Source organism: Ambystoma mexicanum, chromosome 11, assembly GCF_040938575.1.
Source record: "Ambystoma mexicanum isolate Mex_15411 chromosome 11, UKY_AmexF1_1, whole genome shotgun sequence".
NCBI lineage: Eukaryota > Metazoa > Chordata > Amphibia > Caudata > Ambystomatidae > Ambystoma > Ambystoma mexicanum.
Genome location: NC_090934.1, coordinates 26876733 through 26896355, shown reverse-complemented (window position 1 = coordinate 26896355; position 19623 = coordinate 26876733). Strand labels below are relative to the sequence as shown.

The 19623-nt window shown below is 47.3% G+C and overlaps 1 protein-coding gene across 4 annotated transcripts in view; it reads left to right on the top strand.

The window, feature by feature from the left end:
* S100PBP (S100P binding protein) overlaps positions 1–19623 on the top strand; it is a 412424-nt gene that overhangs the window by 263471 nt on the left and 129330 nt on the right. For all 4 annotated transcript variants that reach the window (XM_069625244.1, XM_069625243.1, XM_069625242.1 and 1 more), the window contains one exon: positions 5447–5544. In XM_069625244.1, coding sequence (XP_069481345.1) covers positions 5447–5544 — 98 coding nt within the window. The remainder of the gene's footprint in view (positions 1–5446; positions 5545–19623) is intronic.

The window sequence follows — 19623 nt, the reverse complement described above, 5'->3', positions numbered from 1 at the left end:
ATACCCCTAAAGTCGCTCCATTGGACGACAAAGGGAAGTCCAAAACTACCATGGTAAGGACCAGTAGCGTCGAATCCAAAAAAACTCGAGTCAACGTAAAACCGTCAAAGACTCTTCGAGAGACGAGCACTTCTCCAGTGCCATACAAAAAACACAAGTCGTCAGACTTCGACTTCGTCGACGCCCTTGGCGTCGATAATTTCGACTCCAAAGCCAACAACATCCTCGACGCCATTATCGAAGTCCACTTCGAAGACCCCTTCGATGAGAAGGATTTGCCAATTCCTTCGAAGCAGATGGAAGAGGAAGAAGGGAGATTCACTCCTTTGCCCAGGTCAGACTTTTTCAAATCTGTCAGCAATTTATGAAGAGTCTGCTTCAGAAGAAGTTACTCCTTTGGGAGTTACTTATGGTACAAGACAAGTTCCTGAGAATTTATTGACCAGGAATCTAGAATGAGACCTGAGTGATACTCTACATTCTGCCAGTGGAATTGACACATCCCCAGAATTAGTTCGCCAAACCTGATCCTGCAGATGCTGGGTACAGGGGTCTTATGACCAGGGTAGTTGAATATATGGGTTGGGGTAATACTTCACCCATTTTTGAACAAGATGACATGACGGATACAATCGTCAAGGGACCTCAGAAAGATCCTGTTCTCCCTTTCCACGGGGCCATTCAAAGGACTGTGGAGAAAAACTGGGAGAAACCAGAGACTATTGCTGCTGCAGATAGCACTTTTCCAAAAAAATATAGACTAGCTGGAACGGATCCTGAATATTTGAATAAACATCTGACTCCAGAGAGTTTAGTCATTCAGGCAGCATCTACTTCAAAACAAACTGCTTATCCAACTATCCCTCCAGCTAGAGAGGATAATAAAATTGATGCCTGGGCACGTAAAGTTTTCACGTCCAGCAGTATAGGACTTAAGTCGCAAATGTCACCTGTACCCTAGCCAGGTTTACCCATACCCTGTGGGACTGTATTCCGAAAGGCGAGCAAAGGGAAGGCTTCCTGAATATAGTCAAAGACGGGAAGGAGGCAATGGGGGAATGTCTCCAGTCTGGACTGGATACTGCTGATAGTATCAGCAGATCCATGGCTGCAAGCGTTGTGCTACGCAGATTTGCATGGTTGAGGAAGTCGGGGTTTGCACCAGACGTGCAAGCTAGACTCCTCAACATGACCTTTGATGGCTCGAGGCTCTTTGGCAGAAAGGCTGATGAAAGCCTAGAAAAACTTCAGACCTCGAAATCGGCAGCTAAATCACTTAGCGCCTCTTTGCGCCAGCCTCTAAAACCCTATTCCGGCTCGTCTTCCTGGAGGGGTCGTTCTTTTCGATACTACTCCTCTTTTGGTAGAGGAAGATGACAGGCTTCTCAAAGGGGCAAAAGAAACTTCCCTCGTGGAGCACAAGGAAGAGGTGCAAAGTCCGCCTCGGCATCTGTACCCTCAGCCACTCCTGCAGCTTCCTCCAAATCCCTCTGAGACCTTGTTACACAAACCACCAGTGGGAGGCAGGATCTCTCAACATCTGAAGGAATGGCGGGGCATTACCTCAGATGCTTGGGCACTGGAAACAGTAGCCCAAGGTTACTGTCTCCCCTTTCTAAAAAAGGCCTCAATCATCCACCGGGAGCCAACTCTGCCAAAATTCTGGATCCGCTCCTGTTGCAGGATATTTTAACCCTGCTAGAGAAAGGTGCCATAGAACTGGTACCTGTAGCGGAGAGGAACAGGGGTTGGTACTCCCCATATTTTCTCATCCCAAAAAAGGACGGAGGACTGAGACCCATCTTGGATTTGAGAAACTTGAACAAGTTCCTCAGGAAGGACAAGTTCAAGATGGTGACTCTTTCTCAGATCCTTCAGGCTCTCCAACTCCAAGATTGGTTGGTATCATTGGACCTTCATGATGCTTACTTTCATGTGCCAATCCATCCAAGTCACAGAAAGTACCTGAGGTTCGCGATTGGCAATTCTCATTATCAGTTTCGAGTTCTGCTATTCGGGTTGAACTCCGACCCGAGGGTTTTCACCAAACTGTTGGCGGTTGTGGCTGCAAGTCTCATGAGAGGAGGTATTCACATATATCCCTACCTGGACGACTGGTTGATCAGAGCAAGTTCTCCAGAACAAGCTCAGGAACATCTTTCGATCACCTGCCATTTCCTCCACAAATTGGGCTTCTCCCTCAATTTCAAGAAGTCCCACATGATACCATCCCAGAAGCTCCAGTTTATCGGAGCAGTCTTGGACACTTCCTCGGGAAAAGCCTCGCCTCCCGAAGTGAGAGCTCTCCACATCCAGCAGATGGGCACTCAGAACTCAGTTGTCCCAGTTCTCAGGGAATATGTCGTATCTTCTGCAAGTCCCGAGCGCAGTTGCTCAGGATCTTTTATGGTGGGATTGCAACGACAGCATTCTCAAGGGAGTCTTTTTGGCAAGCATGGCCGGAAATAACAGTAGTGACTGACGCCTCACTCACGGGGTGGGGAGCACACACCAACGATCTGACAATCGGCGGTCGTTGGTCTCCATCGGAGTCCAAACTACACATCAACCTGTTGGAGCTGAGGGCAATCAGACTAGCTCTGAAGGCCTTTCTGCCCTCTGTACAGGGAAAGAATGTCCTGATAATGACGGACAACACAGTGGCCATGTACTACCTCAACAAAAGAGGAGTAGGGTCACTACCACTGTGCAGAGAGGCAATGCAGCTATGGTTCTGGGCAATACAAGAAGGAATCTCTCTATCGGCAATTCACCTAGCCGGAGAGAAGAACACGGCGGCGGACGCTCTGAGCAGGCAGAGCATGGTCTCTCACGAGTGGGAGATAGCTCAGGAAGTCCTTTAGATCTTTGCCCTTTGGGGAACCCCTCAAGTGGATATGTTCGCCACCGCGATCAACCTGAAGTGCGATCAGTACTGCTCAAGGGAATTTCCTCAGAGGAGCTCTGGGAGACGCATTTGGAGTGGAGATTTCCACTACTGTACGTGTTTCCCCCAGTCCCTGTGATTCCTCCAGTAATCAGGAGGTTGAGAGTTCAGGAAAACCATGATCCTAAGTGCCCCGGATTGGGCCAGGAGGACATGGTACCCAGACCTTCTAGACATGTCCATCTGCCCGCCAATACGTCTTCCGCAAAGAGAGGATCTTCTCTCGCAAGAGGAAGGTCGGGTTCTCCATCCAGAGGTCAATACACAACCTTCACGCATGGTTTCTGAGAGGTTGAGATACAAGGATTGGGATCTTCCGGATGACGTCATGGAAATCTTGCTTTCGGCCAGAATACCAGCAACAAAATCTTTATACCGATGTCACTAGAACAGGTTTAGTAACTGGTGCAAAGACAAGGATGTGGACCCTTTTCAGTGTGGCACCCCAATGGTGCTTTCTTTTCTGCTACATCTAGCTAATCTGGGGCTCCAGATAGGAACAATCAAAGGATACCTTGCTGCGCTGTCCATTTTCAAGCGCTCCTCGGAAGAGGTTTCATATTTCAAAATACAGTTAATAATTAAATTCTTAAAAGGGCTTACTAATGTATACCCTCCAGTACCTTTTCATGTACCAACTTGGGATTTAAATTTAGTACTAAAATTCTTGACTTGTATACCTTTTGAGCCCCTGCATTAATGTCCATTGAGGCTTTTAACTCTAAAAACTGTCCTTCTTGTGGCCCTATCAGCCCGCAGGGTTAGCGAACTTCAGGCTCTCTCATGTAAACCACCATATACTATTTTTTTAGAAGGATAAGGTAGTCCTTAAAGTTAAACCTTCATTCTTGCCAAAAGTAGTCTTGGACTTCCATTTGTCACAACAAATAGTACTACCAACATTTTATCCTCCTCATCTGGGCAAGGAAGAGGAGAGATTACACAGACTAGATCCCAAGATGGCTCTTAGTTTTTACATCTCAAGGATGGCTAAATTGAGACAAGATGACCAACTATTTGTGGGTTATACTGGTCATAAATTAGGCTTATCTGTAACAAAACAGACTATTTCCCGCTGGATCATATTGGCCATAGTCGAATGCTACAGATTAGTAGGAAAAGAACCACCAGATGGGCTTCGTGCCCATTCTACAAGGGGAATGGCTACTTCTGCGGCTCTAAAGAGGGGAGTCCCGGCAGCAGATATTTGTGCAGCTGCAACCTGGAAAACCATGCATACTTTTGTTAAACATTGTTTGGATACTGCCTCCTCTAATGAGGGTTTATTTGCCAAGGCAGTTCTGCATTCTGTCTACGAAAACTGAAATTACTACTCAGGGGGTACTTTCAAGATGCAAAACTGGTTAACGGGTACAGTATGTCGGATAGGCAGAATAAATTACAGTAATAATTTAGCAGCACATCTTAGAATTGTTCCTGTTGGTCTGATTCGCATCAGACCTAGAGGGTGCCTTCTAGATGAGAATAGGTGCAGCAAGAGCTACATTTCTAAGTGTGGAAAATCAGTTATTTCTTGGTGGATCCTCCTACATGTGAATGAGGATAGGACAGGCAGAGTCGGACAGTTATATTTCAGGGGGCACCTTCTAGATGCGACTCAGGCTTACAGGGCAAATCCAAGTCACATACTCGAACCACACACTTGAAGTCTAACTGTGCCCTATTTGGTGAACTCAACACATGTAACCAGATCTTCTAGACTACCAGCCTAGCCTCTTTTGTAGGTGCAGTGCAATGGAATACACCTTCATGTAATGATATGCAAGTGCAATTCTACGTTTGCAATTCCTTTAATGTTCGAGAGTGCAGTAGCACCATTCTCTTGCCCCTCAACTGTTGAAATTAGCACCTTTCCGAATATGCACCCATTTTCTTGTCTTTGAAACACACTACTCAACATGCCAAAACCAGCTCATGCTTACACCTGCATATGCTGGCATGTCTTCTACCTGCATCAAACCACCCATCCGCTGAGAACACCCTGCAAAATCTACAATGCACAACTTAATGTGTAGACTGATACCAGAGCATAGTCCTTCTGATCAGTTTTAGGACCTTGGTCTCACTATACGACTAGCAAAGTTTCCTGTCCCTTGTCTTACATGACCCCAAGCAGAGCGATTAACATGCAAATGTGAAGTGTGCTCCTGTGGTTTGCATCTTTCAAGTTGTACCCTCTTTTGAGAAGTGTGGGTTACTCTTTTTTTGGATAGGTGTCAGTTGAATGATGGGACCCTGTAGGTTCCTTTTAATAGAGAAGTGAGCTATTCATTCAAACTGCATGTCATTTGTTTTAGCCCTACTGTATGGGCTATGCCTGGTTTGGGTCATGCAGGCTGCTGCTAGTTGAGTCTTTTTTCAGTTTGGGATGAAGTGTGTGTTTGAAACTGGCAAAGAGAAGCTACATTTGGTGGTTGGTGATTTGTGTTGTATGCTTTCTGCATTGTCTGACCAGTGTTTCATGTGATCTTCTCTTAGGCAGATAACCATTCCTGCTGCAGAGTTAGAACTTAAAAAGCAGGCCTATCTCCAGTGCGTCTTGAAACACATACGAAGTTCGGGGGATCCCAAACAAGGTACCATTAGAGCTATGCAATCAGTGGACAGTTTGGATTTTATTCTGAATGACTGAATTTGATAGTGTGATTGTTTAAGTTGAATCTTCAAAGCACTTTGCCGAAGGTATTTAGGTACAGTGTTATCGCTTTAAACAAGTAACCCAACAAATTGAAATCTAACATTTGTGATGCATGTTTCTGGCCCCATTTTGAGGACTTGATAGAGGAGCTGCCGAGCAGGGCCTGGGACGCTTCGTGCATTATACAAATTTACATGTTGGAAATAAATGGTTCACTTTCTAACTCTGGCAGACACAGCAGTGAGTGGCAGAATGGGTGTTACTATAGCCTTACTAGAAGCATTATGAATATTCTTAAGCCCTATGATTTTATTTCCAGTTTATTTAGAGCAAACATTTGCCAGAGCACTGTACAAAATCTATATTACAAACAATACCAATCTCACTCAGCTGCCAAATCATATCACTATTAAAATAAGGACATACATTTATTAAAAAGCCATGGCTTAAATTTATTTCCAAAACACAAATTGCGGTCTGGCTTAAAGATGGGTGCAGAGAATTCCAACATGGCTGCTAAAGAAGAGGATATCTTTGTAGTGTGAACCTGGGGACCTTGGTTTAAAAGTACCCAGCAACAGGACTCACTCAAACTTGTCTAACATCCCAGAAGGCTGCTCCATTTTAGCCCCCACCCCACCGGTGTTCATGACGTTTTTCTGGTCCTTGTGGCCGTCCATGCCAGTTCTCAGATGGTCCCGTCAGGCATTGCTCTCGCCTGGCTTGCATTTGTGGCAGTCTCCCATGACCACCTCTGGTTATCTCTAGGGCTATGTTCTGCCTTGGCCTGCTTCCTGCTTCCAGTTGCCATCATCCTCTCCAATCCCCGTCTGAGTTTACATGGTCTTCAAATAAGCCTTACCGCACACACCACCTTCTCTGGTACAGGTGAGAGTGTGCCATGAAATTGCAGCCCCAAAGAAACAGTAAGGGTTCAGAATCCTCTCACAGAAGCTACTGCCCCTAGCTATCTAGTCTGGATTGCTCGACTTTCTAAGAACCCCAAGCTATGCCGCTCAGACCCTGAACAGGAAGCAGCGCCTCAGACTATCCTAGAGAGGGTAACAATCTCTAGAACTCAATGGTGTCCCACTGGGGGAAACCCTTGTTCCATATTTGCAGACCCAAACAATTGGTTGCTCTGCTCACTGCCTGAGCCGTAGACGCACCACCTTGTATTGGCTGGTGCTAATTTAGGCACTCCCGGCTGACCCATTTTACTCGTACATCCCTTCCCCTTTCTTCCATACTTGTGGGATGCCCGCTCTGGGGCACTTTTAGCACAGCACAAACCGTTTCCCATTAAAAACGTATTGCATGGCAGGAGGTGCAGTATTGTGGGCATGGCCAGCAGTGCTGAGCCTACCGACAACACCCGTTCCTTTTTTCTGTGTTGCTGGAACTGACTATTTGCACACCATGCAGAGATTTTGTCTACTGTGCAACTGTTTACCTCATGTTTTGTCTCCCTTTTCTTTTTTTATTACTTTTTCTCCTGACAACCTTTTTTTTTTGACTGGTCAAGGATTTACTGCCTGCGCTTCCTGCATTAGGCAGCGGTGGATTCTCACGTGGGCTGTCTGGAGTGATTGGGCCCTGGCCAAAGGTGGGTGGCTTACTGCTCCTGTCGCGCGTTGTCATCCTGCACACTGTGTCATAGGTTGTCTCAGTGGAGAGCGGTCTTCTGTGCCTCCCCAACAGGACATGCAAAGTATTTCGTCTCAGATTTCAGGTATGTCTGCCACCCCGCGCAGAATGGAGGAATGCAAATACTGCAGCGAGCAGTCGCCAGTGACTGCTCAGAAGCCATGTCGGCTTCTACCAGTTTAATTGGAGGTTCCCCAGGGACCTTTTACCAGAGCAGTCACCAAGGCCTCACAGGCTTCTACCGGTGGCAACAGAGGACGTTTCGAAGTCTAGTACCAGGTGTTACGGACCGGAGGAGATGCTGCTCTGCCAACATCCTACCAGGCCTGTGCGGCCTGATGGTCCTTGACCTTCCAGATCCACTTCTCCCCGGTAGGTGACAGGACTTTTATATTCACTCAAAACCGGTGTATCATATGAGGATTCCTGGAACCTCTTGTTAATCAGCAAAGGTTACTGTTTACTCATTTCCCCCTGTCCCTCCTTCAGCTCACCTGTTGATTGTGGGTTGGCAGGCCGCTTTCGGGAGATTGCCAACCTGTTAAGAGACCAAGGCGATTGAGTAAGTTCCCCCTCGAGAAAAAGGGTGCAGCTTCTTACTGTATGCAAGAAAAACCAGACAGGCCACCGGACCATATTGGGTCTTTCCTACCTAAATCCTTCCCTTCACCTGGAAAAGTTTAAGATGGTAATGCCAGCTCATATTCTAAATGCCCTAAGGAGGTTGGTTGTGTACTGTGGATCTAATGGAGGCATATCTGCATATTCCAATCTATCCTGCACACAAGATTCATTTTCTCTAGTTCAGAAATGTTGTGCCTGCTTCTCCCTTCAATCTGAATGCCGCACCCAGAGCTATTGACAAAGCTTATAGCTCCCATAGTTTATGGTCTTAACAAAAACATTTAATCAAAAGAAATCCATTGAATGAAATGCATCGAATTGCTATCTTTTACATGTAAAAGTTCATAACCATCGACCTGTCCATCGATTATAGGAATGGACAAGTTTCGATGGATATCTACTTTTAAATGTAAAAGATAGCATTTCCATGCATTTTTTTTAAACGTTAAAACATTACATGGAGCTGACCAGTGCTGAAAACTTCAAAGTATTTTGGCACCGGCCAGCTTCATGTACCGCTTTAGTGTTTATTTAATGGGTGGTGGGTTCACCCCCTAGCCCCATTCTAACCCTTGCCCTAGCCTTAACCCTAAGCCTAAAATCCATCAAATTTCATTCAATGAAAATGCGTTTCGATTGAAAGTATTTTCAATGTATGAAATTCTATGGAAATGAATTTGATTCATTTTCGATGGAAAGTCCAGATACCCATTTCTGATGCTCTGCTTTACGCGGACAGGTACATGGCATGCTTAAATGCTTGGTATTATATTATAGCATGTGAATCTGAGAAATCCAATGCTGGAGAAGTCTGATACTTACCTGGAACTGTATTTCGAAGGGATTGTCCTCCCATGTATTCCTTATCTTTGATAATTCGTCTCCAGCTTGCTGGCCTCGGAAATCTTTTTCAGCAGAGGGCGCTGCGCATCGATGTCCGAGTTGGTGTCCCTCGACAGCCACCGTATCGGCGCCGACGTCACCATGCCCATAAATAGCCACGCGCAGCGTCCGTTGCTCAGTTCTGTTTTTCCGTGCTTTGTGGGGCCTCGGATATCGTTCCTCAGTCAAATATATACTTCATTATTCCTCGTGAATACCGACTCGTACTCGATGGCTTCCTCATCCGAACCGACGACTCCACGGTCCAGCTTCAAAAAATGTCAAGACTGTGGAAAGAAAATGTCGTTGACGGATCCTCACAGGATCTGTTTGTGGTGCCTGGGAGTCGAGCACCATTGTTCGGAGTGAGAGGACTGCATGTCCATGACAGCGAAAGCCTTTAAGGAGCGTAAGGGGAAGCTCGAGAGAGGTAAGGCAGTTAAAACTTCAAAAGTTTCCTCGGCGGAGTCGAGACATTTGTCTCCTCGCCATCACAAAAGACATTCTCGTTCTAGATCTCGAAGCAGTTCCCATCACTCTTCGAGATCTAAGCATTCAAAAAAGACGTCGAAGATCCCCTTCCTCTTCTTCCGTTTTCCCAAAAAGGGTGTCCTGCCCCACAAAACATATCTCTCAGGCTGAATGCGAGGAATTCGGGGGGGAAAAAGATGCTTAGTGTCTACGAGAAAGCAGCCTCGACCCCCTCAAAGACTGCTGAGGGTGATACCCTGGGTGAAAGACCCAAAACGCTGCGAGTTGCAGCACCCGGCGAAAGAAGCTACTCGAGAGCGTCACGAACCCTCGAGTAAAGGCGAGGTCGCGTCTTCGACCCAGTCATAGAAGATCCCTTCGCATAGATCGGCGTCTTCGACGTCATTATCGAAGGGTTCTTCGACGCACAGGTCAGTCGATTTGACGCTGAGAAAGGACAAACCCACGGCCACCTCACAGCCAGTGGCCATACCCAGAGCCTCGATCACGAGAATGTCGTCGACAACCTCGAGTAGAATTCTGATCTCTCGAGGCCTCTACCAACCTTCTCGACGCCTTTTTCGATGGCTTCGAAGCCTTTAACGTCCGCGTCGACAACGTCGATGTTTTCTCAGCCAATTATGACGAATTTGGCCCCACCTGCTCTGGAAATGGGATTTATACCATTTCCAAGATCTGATCATTCCAGAGCCTTAGCATCTATTTATGAGGAAGGGGAGAATTCGGATCAGGAGAGACCTTTTCAGTTGCAGGGATCTGCAACTCCTGTACCAGAGGAATTTACCTCTGAGGAAGGTAGGTTTAAGGACCTCCATGAATCCTTACATGAAGCAAGTGGGTTGCACACTTCCCCAGAAGTGGAATTTGCCAAACCAGATCCAGGGGAACATGCTGAAACCCCTTATAGAACCTTGATGGCAAGGATAATAGAGTTTATGGGGTGGGCTACACCTTCACCTGCTTTTCAGCATGACGACCTCAGACATTTTGGTTAAAGGTCCACAGGAGGATCCTCTGGTGCAATTTCATGCGGCATTACAAAGGAAAATATTGGCAAACTGGGAAACACCTGAGGTTATCCCGGGGGTTAACAAAAAATGATCAGCCAAGTATAGGGTGTCTACTGCTGACCCTGATTATTTATCCAAACACCCAACTCCGGAGAGTCTGGTTGTTCAGGCAGCAGCTTCATCAGGTAGTAAATCGGCTTACCCTACTGTTCCACAGGACGGGGATGACAAGATGATACTTTGGCCAAAAAAGTATTTTCTGCATGTAGCATGGCGTTGAAATCCATCAATGCTACTTGTATGCTCGCAAGGTTAAGCCACACACTTTGGGAGTGTGCTTCATCAGCGGCTGACTGCCTCCCGGAGGGAGAAGGGAAGCGTTTCTCAACATCATTAAGGATGGTATGAACTATTGTACGAATACCTTCAGACTGGCATCGATTCTACTGAGCGCATCAGCAGGGCCATGACGGCAAGTACAACAACCTGGAGATTTGCTTGGTTGCAAAAGTCTGGTTTTGTCCAGATGTGCAAAGCAGACTCTTGAATATGCCCTTTGACGGCTCTTCTTTATTTGGTAAGAAGGCGGATGACAGTTGAGAAAAGCTTCAAACATCAAAGGCAGCAGCAAAATCCCAGAGACCATATCGCCCCTCAGGAACCTCTTGGAGAGGTAAGTCCTTTTGCATCTAATCCGCATTCGGAAGAGGCAGAGGAAAGCCGGTTCAAAGGGGTCAGAAAAAATTCACCCGAGGTGGACGGGTTAAAAATACAAAAGCCACAGCAGCAGGTACCTCTTTACCCTCGGCATCTGCATCAGCCGCCTCCAAACTGCTATGTGGACTCTCCTCACAAGACACCAGTAGGGGGCAGGTTAACGCAACATCTGACGGAATGGCAGGATATTACATCAGATGCTTGGGCATTGGAGACACTTGCCCAAGCTTACTGCCTGCCTTTTCTACGCATCCCTCAGTCATCCACCGGGGAACAGCTCTCTGAAAGTTCCAGATCCGCTCCTCTTGCAGGAAATTGTAGACCTGCTAGAGAAAGGTGCCATAGTACCGGTACCTGTAGCGGAGAGGAACAAGGGCTGGTACCCTCCCCCCTACTTTCTCATCCCGAAGAAAGACAGAGGACTGAGACCTATCTTGGACTTACGAGAATTGAACAAGTTCCTCAGGAAGGACAAGTTCAAGATGGTAACTCTCTCAGGCCCTCCAGCTCCAGGACTGGCTGGTATCTCTGGACCTTCAGGATGCTTATTTCCATGTGCCAATCCATCTCAAACACAGGAAATACCTGAGGTTCACAATTGGCGGCTCTCATTATCAATTTCGAGTTCTGCCATTTGGGCTGACCTCCGCCCAAGGGTCTTCAAGTTAATGTCGGTAGTGGCGGCATGTCTAAGGAAGGGAGGGATTCACGTCTACCCCTACCTGGACGATTGGCTAATCAGGGCTGTATCTTCGGAACAAGCTCAGATCCAGCTAGATTGTCTGCCACTTCCTTCACAAACTGGGCTTTTCCCTCAATTTAAAGAAGTCACAGATGATGCCATCACAGAGGCTCCAGTTCATCGGAGCAGTCCTGGACACTTCTCTGGGAAAAGCCTCGCCACCAGAGGTGAGGGCTGAAGATATTATGCAGATGGTCACCAAGAATGCCCAACATCTCCCAGCCTTCGACTTTTTGAGGTTGCTAGGCCTCATGGCATCCTGCATCTTCCTTGTGCCAGAGGCTCGCCTGAGAATGAGATCTCTCCAGTGGGCACTAAGAACCCAGCGGTTGCAGTTCTCAGGAAAAATAACAGATCTCCTTCGGGTTCCGGACAAGGCAGCCCGAGACCTTCAATGGTGGGCTTATCGAACATTTTGAAAACTGTTTTGGCAACCATGGCCGGAGATGACGTTAGTCGCGGACGCCTCACTCGCGTGGTGGGGAGCCCATGCCAACGACTTGACCATCAGCGATCGTTTGTCTCCATCAGTGTCCAGACTACACATCAACCTATTGGAGCTGAGAGCGATCAGACTAGCGCTGAAAGTTTCCTAGCATCAGTACAGGGAAAAATGTCCTGATAATGACGGACAACACAGTGGCATGCACTACCTCAACAAAAGAGGCGGCGTGGGATCACTGCCACTGTGCAGAGAGGCAATGCAGCTCTGGTTTTGGGCAATTCAAGAAGGAATCTCTATCGGCAATTCACCAAGCCGGAGAGAAGAACTTGACGGCGGACGCTCTGAGCAGGCAGGGCACAGTCTCCCACGAGTGGGAACTAGCTCAGGAGTCCTTCAGGAGATCTTCGCCCTTTGGGGAACCCCTCAAGTGGATCTGTTCGCAACCAGTACCAACAGGAAGTGCAATCTGTTTTGTTCAAGGGATTCCCCCCCCCCTGCCCCCGAGAAGAGCTCTAGGGGATGCGTTCGTAGTGGACTGGGAGTTTCCACTCCTGTATGCGTTTTCACCAGTCCCTGTCATTCCTCAAATGATCAGGAGGTTGAGAAGATTCTGGAGAACCATGATCCTAATTGCCCCAGACTGGGCCAGGAGAACATGGTACCCGGACCTTGTGGACATGTCCATCTGCCCTCCAATTCGCCTTCCACTCAAGGAGAATATGCTCTCACAGAAGGGAGGTCAGGTTCTCCATCCAGACATCAGAACCCTCAACCTTTACGCTTGGCTTCTGAAAGGTTGAGATACAAGGATTGGGACCTCCCTGATGACGTTATGGAGGTGTTGCTTTCGGCCAGAAGGCCAGCAACAAAGTCTTTCTTCCCGCTGCTGTTGGAACAAATTTTGCAGCTTGTGTAGAAAAGAGAATATCGACCCCTTTTCATGTGGTACACCAACGGTGCTATCCTTTCTACTCTATTTGGCAAATTCAGGCCTTCAAGTTGGCACTATCATTGGCTATCTCGCAGCGCTATCAATCTTCAAGTGCACTGCAGAGGAGTGTCCGGCTGAGAGGTCCTGTGTCCGCGGAAGCTGCTGAACCCCCGACAATCCCCCTGAAATGTAATTCCCAGAACTAGATATTAACTCGGCTCTGCAAACTACACCCCAAAGTGAAATGGGGAAGTGGATAACATAACACCAGGCTGACTGCGTCAAGGCTAACCAAAGCTGAACCTGCAGAGGATATAAGAAAAGCAGATGCAAATCCTTTTTATTACTTACTTAACCTTTAGAGTTGGAAAGACTTTAAATCCTTAACTAATAAGTAAGAATCATACCTGGTTCTTCTCTTGAAATTTCTTAGAGAAGCTTGTAAAGAAGCTGAAAATCTCTTACTTGAGTCTCTTGAAATTCACAGCAACTTCTTATTTTGTGCAAACCTGGAAAGTTTTGCTCTTTGCCTTTTTTTCCAAAATTCACTAATTGTCCAGTTAAATTGTCTTTAATATTTTCTTTCTTTTTCTTTCAAACTTTTCTTTAGTTTCCAAAACCGTTTGAGAATTCTTGAAGAAACACGTGCTAAGCACACACGCAGATCTCAATGCTGAAGATTCGCACGTTGAAAACTTCCCACGCGGAAGAACACGCGCACTGTAAGAAAAGTCCACGCGCAGAAAACACACGCGCTTGTAAACGCACGCGCTGTTTAACTCCCGCGCCTATTCACACGCGCCTATAACCCACGCGCAAAAGAGTTGACACGCGGTCGGGTTCACGCGTTAAAAAGCACACGCGCTGGTATTCACATGCGCAATTGAGTTCTCGCGCAGAAGCACACGCGCTTGAAAACACACGCGCAGTTTAATTCTCACGCCGAAACGTGCTTGAAAACACACGCGCTATTTTCACTTGCACACGCAAAGGTTCAACGGTTAGTTTCAGATTACACCTAGTACGTGTTTAACAAATAGCGTTCACCCGTTAACCTCGCGCAAAATTTCAAGTGCACTCAAACAGTTCAAAATATAAATTCAAAGAAAACATTTTACGAGTTCACTTAAATGTCTTTAATATAAACAGAGCGGCAGTCTAACAATCTCTAAACAAAGTCACTTATCTCCAGAACGATTTCCTAAAGATCTTCAAAGTTTCCTGTCTTCAAATCGCATTCCTGACAGCTGAGAACTTCTCCTGAAACCCCCAAGAAAGTAGCCGCTCAACTGCTAGTGCCTGAAGGATAAAATCCACCAGGCCCAAGTCTTAAGCAGGAGCAGCCACTACACACGTCCTCTCAGCTGGGGCTTAGATGATGTAAGGCAAAGAGTGACAGTTTAGAATGTTCATTGTTGTTCTGCAGTGTTTTCTAACCAATCAGAGCTGTCACTGTGAAACTCCATTTTGCCTTGGGTCAGAACCAGGTTTCTGAATCAGGAAGTTAAGGCCAAACCAACTACAATAGAAAACTTCCCACCCACACAAGGCTAATCTAAAAAAGGATAATAAAAGAGAAATAATGGGAAAGAAACTTGAATAAGGGAAAATAGCCTGAATAGGGGAAGGAAACCTGACAGTGAGCCATCGTATTTCAAATTACCCTTAATAATAAAATTCCTAAAGGGATTAACTAATGTCTATCCTCCAAGACCATTCCAAGTTCCCTTATGGGACTTAAATTTAGTCTTAAATTTCCGGATGGGTACTCCTTTCGAACCACTCCACTCTTGTTCGCTAAGATTTCTCACCCTTAAAACTGTCCTATTAGTGGCACTAACATCTGCTAGAAGGGTGAGCGAATTACAAGCTCTATCTGGTAAAGCCCCTCATACAATTTTTCATAAAGACAAGGTTGACCTACAGGTGAAGCCTAATTTCCTCCCAAAGGTGGTTTCTGAATTCCACATCACTCAGAAAATTACATTACCTTCATTCTAGCCTCCTCCCCATCCGGGGAAAGGGGAAGAAAGGCTACACAGTCTGGTCCCAAGGCAGGCTTTAAGCTTTTACATCAGCAGGCTTGCTACGATTAGGCAATTAGACCAACTGTTCGTAGGTTACTCGGGGCACAAATGGGGACTACCGATAACAAAACAGACCAGTTCCAGATGGATTATTTTGGCCATTCTGGAATGTTACAAACTAGCAGGGAAAGAGCCTCCTCAAAATCTTAGGGCTCATTCAACCAGGGGTATTGCAGCCTCTTCGGCCCTCCAAAGAGGGGTTCCGGTTCTAGATATGTGCTGCTGCCACATGGTCGTCTGCACATACCTTCACAAGATTTTACAACCTGGATTCCTCCTCTAGTCAAGAGACTAGGTTTGGCAAAGCAGTATTACATTCTGTTAATTCCTAAATTGAAACATGGTGTTTTTACTCCCACCTCCAATTACACAACACTGCTATGGGAGTCTATCAAAGATGAGGAATACGTCAGAGGACACAATCCCTTCGAAGAACAAGTTACTTCTTACCTGGTAACGTTCTTTCGATGGGATGTCCTTCCGACGTATTCCTTATTGCCCCTCCCATCCATCCCCGCAGTAATACTTCCCTTGTGGTTGCAGCTTACACTCCAATGTCAATAACCAATTCAGGCATGACTTATCTTATGCTACAAAACGGAACTGAGCAACGGACGCTGCGCGTGGCTCTCTATGGGCATGGTGACGTCGGCGCCGATACGGTGGCTGTCAGGGACACAAACTCGACGGACGTCGATGCGCAGCGCCCTCTGCTGAAATTTTTTCCGAGGCCAGAGAGCTGGAGACGAATTATCAAAGATGAGGAATACGTCGGGAACATCCATTGAAAGAACGTTACCAGGTAAGAAGTAACTTGTTCTATTGCAGCGTTGGCCTCTTCATAGATTTATATGCGCCCACACTCCTCCCATGCCAGGCTGCTCCAAAGCTAGTCATCGTATTGGTCATTACAGCTCAATCTGAAGATGGCAGTCTGGGGTGGAGCTTAAGCCCTGCAACCTCATTGGTTGGCAGCGTAAAGGACCAAAGTGATGTTTATCGACTGTACAAGAGTGCTTTTTCAGGCGTCCTGGGCAATCTGTTGTGTTTTTTCCTATGGAAAATGTGTGCATACATGGATGTGTATGTGTGTATATGAACACACATTACACATTGTATAATTCTTTTTTTTTGCTGAGAATTGTGAATCTATGAAAGGTAGCAATGCTGGAGAAATAAAATTACAGGTAAGACATCTTGAAGCCAGGAAGTCCTGTCTCGCCAAAGGTCCAGAGCAGAGTTTGTGACCACTTGAAGCCAAGTTGCTGGGTATCGTCCAGAAGAGTGGGTACCCTGGCATAGTGCTGCCAAAGTTCCAGCCATCTGAAGTAATCTTCAAGGGGCACCTCTGCTATGACATATATCCACTTTTCCACACTGGAGAAGATCAGGGTCGCTCCCGGCAGAGGAGTCTGCCGGTGGGTTCCCTCCACCAATCCACAAATATAGGGTCCAGACTTGGTGAGGGTACACAGTACAGTCGAGTGGTCATGTCCAGGTCATCAGCAGCACCGAAGAACCAGAAGGCAGTGAACCGCTAAATCCTGAAATCCAACACCTATTTCTGCCACTGCACCCGTCCCCACCGAGTCATCAAGGACCACCAAAGGACTTATCTTCATCCAGGCCTTTTCGAGGTCCAAAGCAAGTTTCATCTTTGTGGGACATCCAGAGCTGACTTAACCTGACATCCACGGCCATCACAACAGACTTGCATGGTGGCCTTTCCGACACTGCTTGATCCCTTTAACTGACGTCCCAGTTGCTCGTTTTTCCAGTGGGGCTCCATCCTTGAGGGGTCTTGTTGAGAAAAGCCAAACTCCACTACTTGCCTGCCAATGCACCTTAGGTAGTGTGACTAGGAAGAGCATCTTCCATTCGCCAGCATTGGATCTTTCATGGATTCAAATGCTTAGAATATTCCCCGTCATCAGGCTGGGATCCCTTGGTATATTTATTAAAACACTTTCCATTGGAAAAAACTCTACACTTCTGTGTCCTAGCTACATTCTTTTGGGCCGCTTACGCGTGACCCAATAGGACGTATAGTATATTTGGCACCGCCCCCACGGCTTCTTCAGATTTCAACCGTCTCCAAAGTAGTTGGGATCACCTCCGTGTTTCTACTCTTTGCAAGGTTGACTTTTTTTCTTTCCCAATGTCTGGGAAGGCATTATTCCGCCCATGTGCCACGTGTGGAATGAAGAAAGTCTACAAAGGAGATGGGCACATGGATTGCCTTCGTCTTCACCCCCATCACTCTGCGGACATCTGTGATATTTGCAAGGAGTTCTCACAAGACGCTGAGGGACCGTAATTGGCGTCTAGTAACGTGGCTGAACAAAGGGGCCTACCCTTCATCTGAGGTTGGCTCAGCGCACAGTCTGGCATCGAACAGGCCTAAGTCCTTTGTAGTTCCTCGCCACCCTGTATCAGCGGAGCCTCCGGCGAAGAAGCCACGTCGTACCGAAAAGAGACGTTCCTTGTTGGGGAAACATCCGGCGAAAGACGCCTCTTCACCATCATAGCATGGTCATGTGGACCAGGACCGTTAACAAATAAAATCTTCCTCTTGGTCAAAAAAGGACAAGAAAGACCCTTTAAAGAGCTCCTCCTCAGGGGACTATCCTAAGTCTTCTTCGAGTAGACTCGACGAGGCACCGGCCTAGAGACTCCAAAAAAGGCGGGATTGTCTAAAGAGCCTGCGTCACAGCTACCACCACCGTCAACGCGAGTCCTGTCGACGGCTTCACTACCTCCTGCGCAGTCAATACCTGCAGTGGCCTCGTCGACCCCCGGCAGTGACAATTGAAGTGGCTCAAAAATTTCCATAGTCAACGGTGGATCCTCCAGAGGTTTGGCAACCGGAAGTGTACAATACAGTTCTACCGGATACCCTATTACAGCAGGAATCGGCTTTCTCAGTATCGTCAATGGAGGAAGACCGTCAACAGATTGTTTGTCCAGCTGATCTTGGCTTACAGGGCGTTGGCCCATCGACAGCCTCGGGGATGCAAAATGCCCTCTCTACATGGTATCTATTAAATCCGCAGTCGGTGTTGTCTTTACAAGTGTTGTCTATGCTGCAATCTCTCTTAAGCCAGTTAGACGCAAGATTACCCCCCCCATGGGTACAGCTCCAGTGATACCAGTCGACACGCCAGGTCCCGCTCCACGGTCAACGTCAACGACTGGTTTGCCGATCTCCCGTCCGGTTAGCGAGGAACCTCCCCGCTCACACCCGGAGAAAGGTGAATTGCAAGATTGAGTCAGACCAAGGACCTAGAGACTCCTTCTCGGACATGTCATCGTCCCCTTCAAGGGACCCTACGTGGGAATCGGAGGCAGAAGTGGAAGCTCCTAGAAGCCCGGCAGAGCCGTCGCCTCCAGATGACATCGGATCCTTTCATGCTATGATGGGAAAAGCCTGTATAGAATTTGGTCTGACACCAGAGGAAGAGAAGGAATGCTTCTTATTTGACCATATGGGGGGAAAAAAAGTCGGTCTTCTCGGTTCTCATTCTGGGCCATGTTTGGCAGGAAGGCTTGCGTACCATGCGCCATTCATTTTAGGAGCCTGCAATCAAGGGCAGGTTGGAAAAGAAATTCAAAACCCTGGATTCTACACCTAAATGTTTGACCGCTTAGCCCTCCCCAGAATCAGTAGTGTCGGCAGCAGCTAGCAGAAAAGCCAGATCGCAACACAAGCGCACAACACCTCCGCACAGTGAAGCTAGAAGGTAGGATGCCTTTGGTAAGAAAGTCTTGGCAGTGGAAGCGACGACGGTCAAGGCAGCTAAATCGTTCGCTATCATGGCACGATACGACCGTGAAATGTGGCATTGCTTAGTCCCCATCTTGGAGCACCTGCCCGAAGAGCACAGGAAAACAGCCATGTGCGTGAGGGGGGAAGAGGCATCAAACCACTCTTATCAACATTTCTGTGGATTTGGCAGAGTCAGGAGTCAGTCAAATAAATAATGGAGTGGTGCTAAGAAGGCAAACCTGGCTAAAATGTACAAACTTTAGGCCGGAGGTCCAGTATAAGGTGCTTGATATGCCATGTGAAGGTGAGCAGTTGTTCGGGGAAAAGGTGGACTAAGCCCTTAAAGGCATGAAGGAAGATTCAGATACCGCAAGGTCGCTGGGAGCCTTACAGTGGTGGAGCATTTCAGCCTTTTCGCCCCTTCCACGGAGCCTCGGGGGAATACCCGGTTTGCGGCATCCAGGGATCGGAGTTTAAACAGATCATACTCCTCCCAAGGGTACAGGCGGGCTGTCCAGGCGACACGAAGCAGAGATTTCCAGGTTTCTAGGAGGAGAGGTTGACCGTCTCCGTCCACCAAAAGTAAGCAATCGGTCTCAGCAATGACAATCTTCAGGACGTCCTGGGAGGCAGTGTCCCGTCGCGTGGACGAGTGGGAGAGAATAACATCGGAC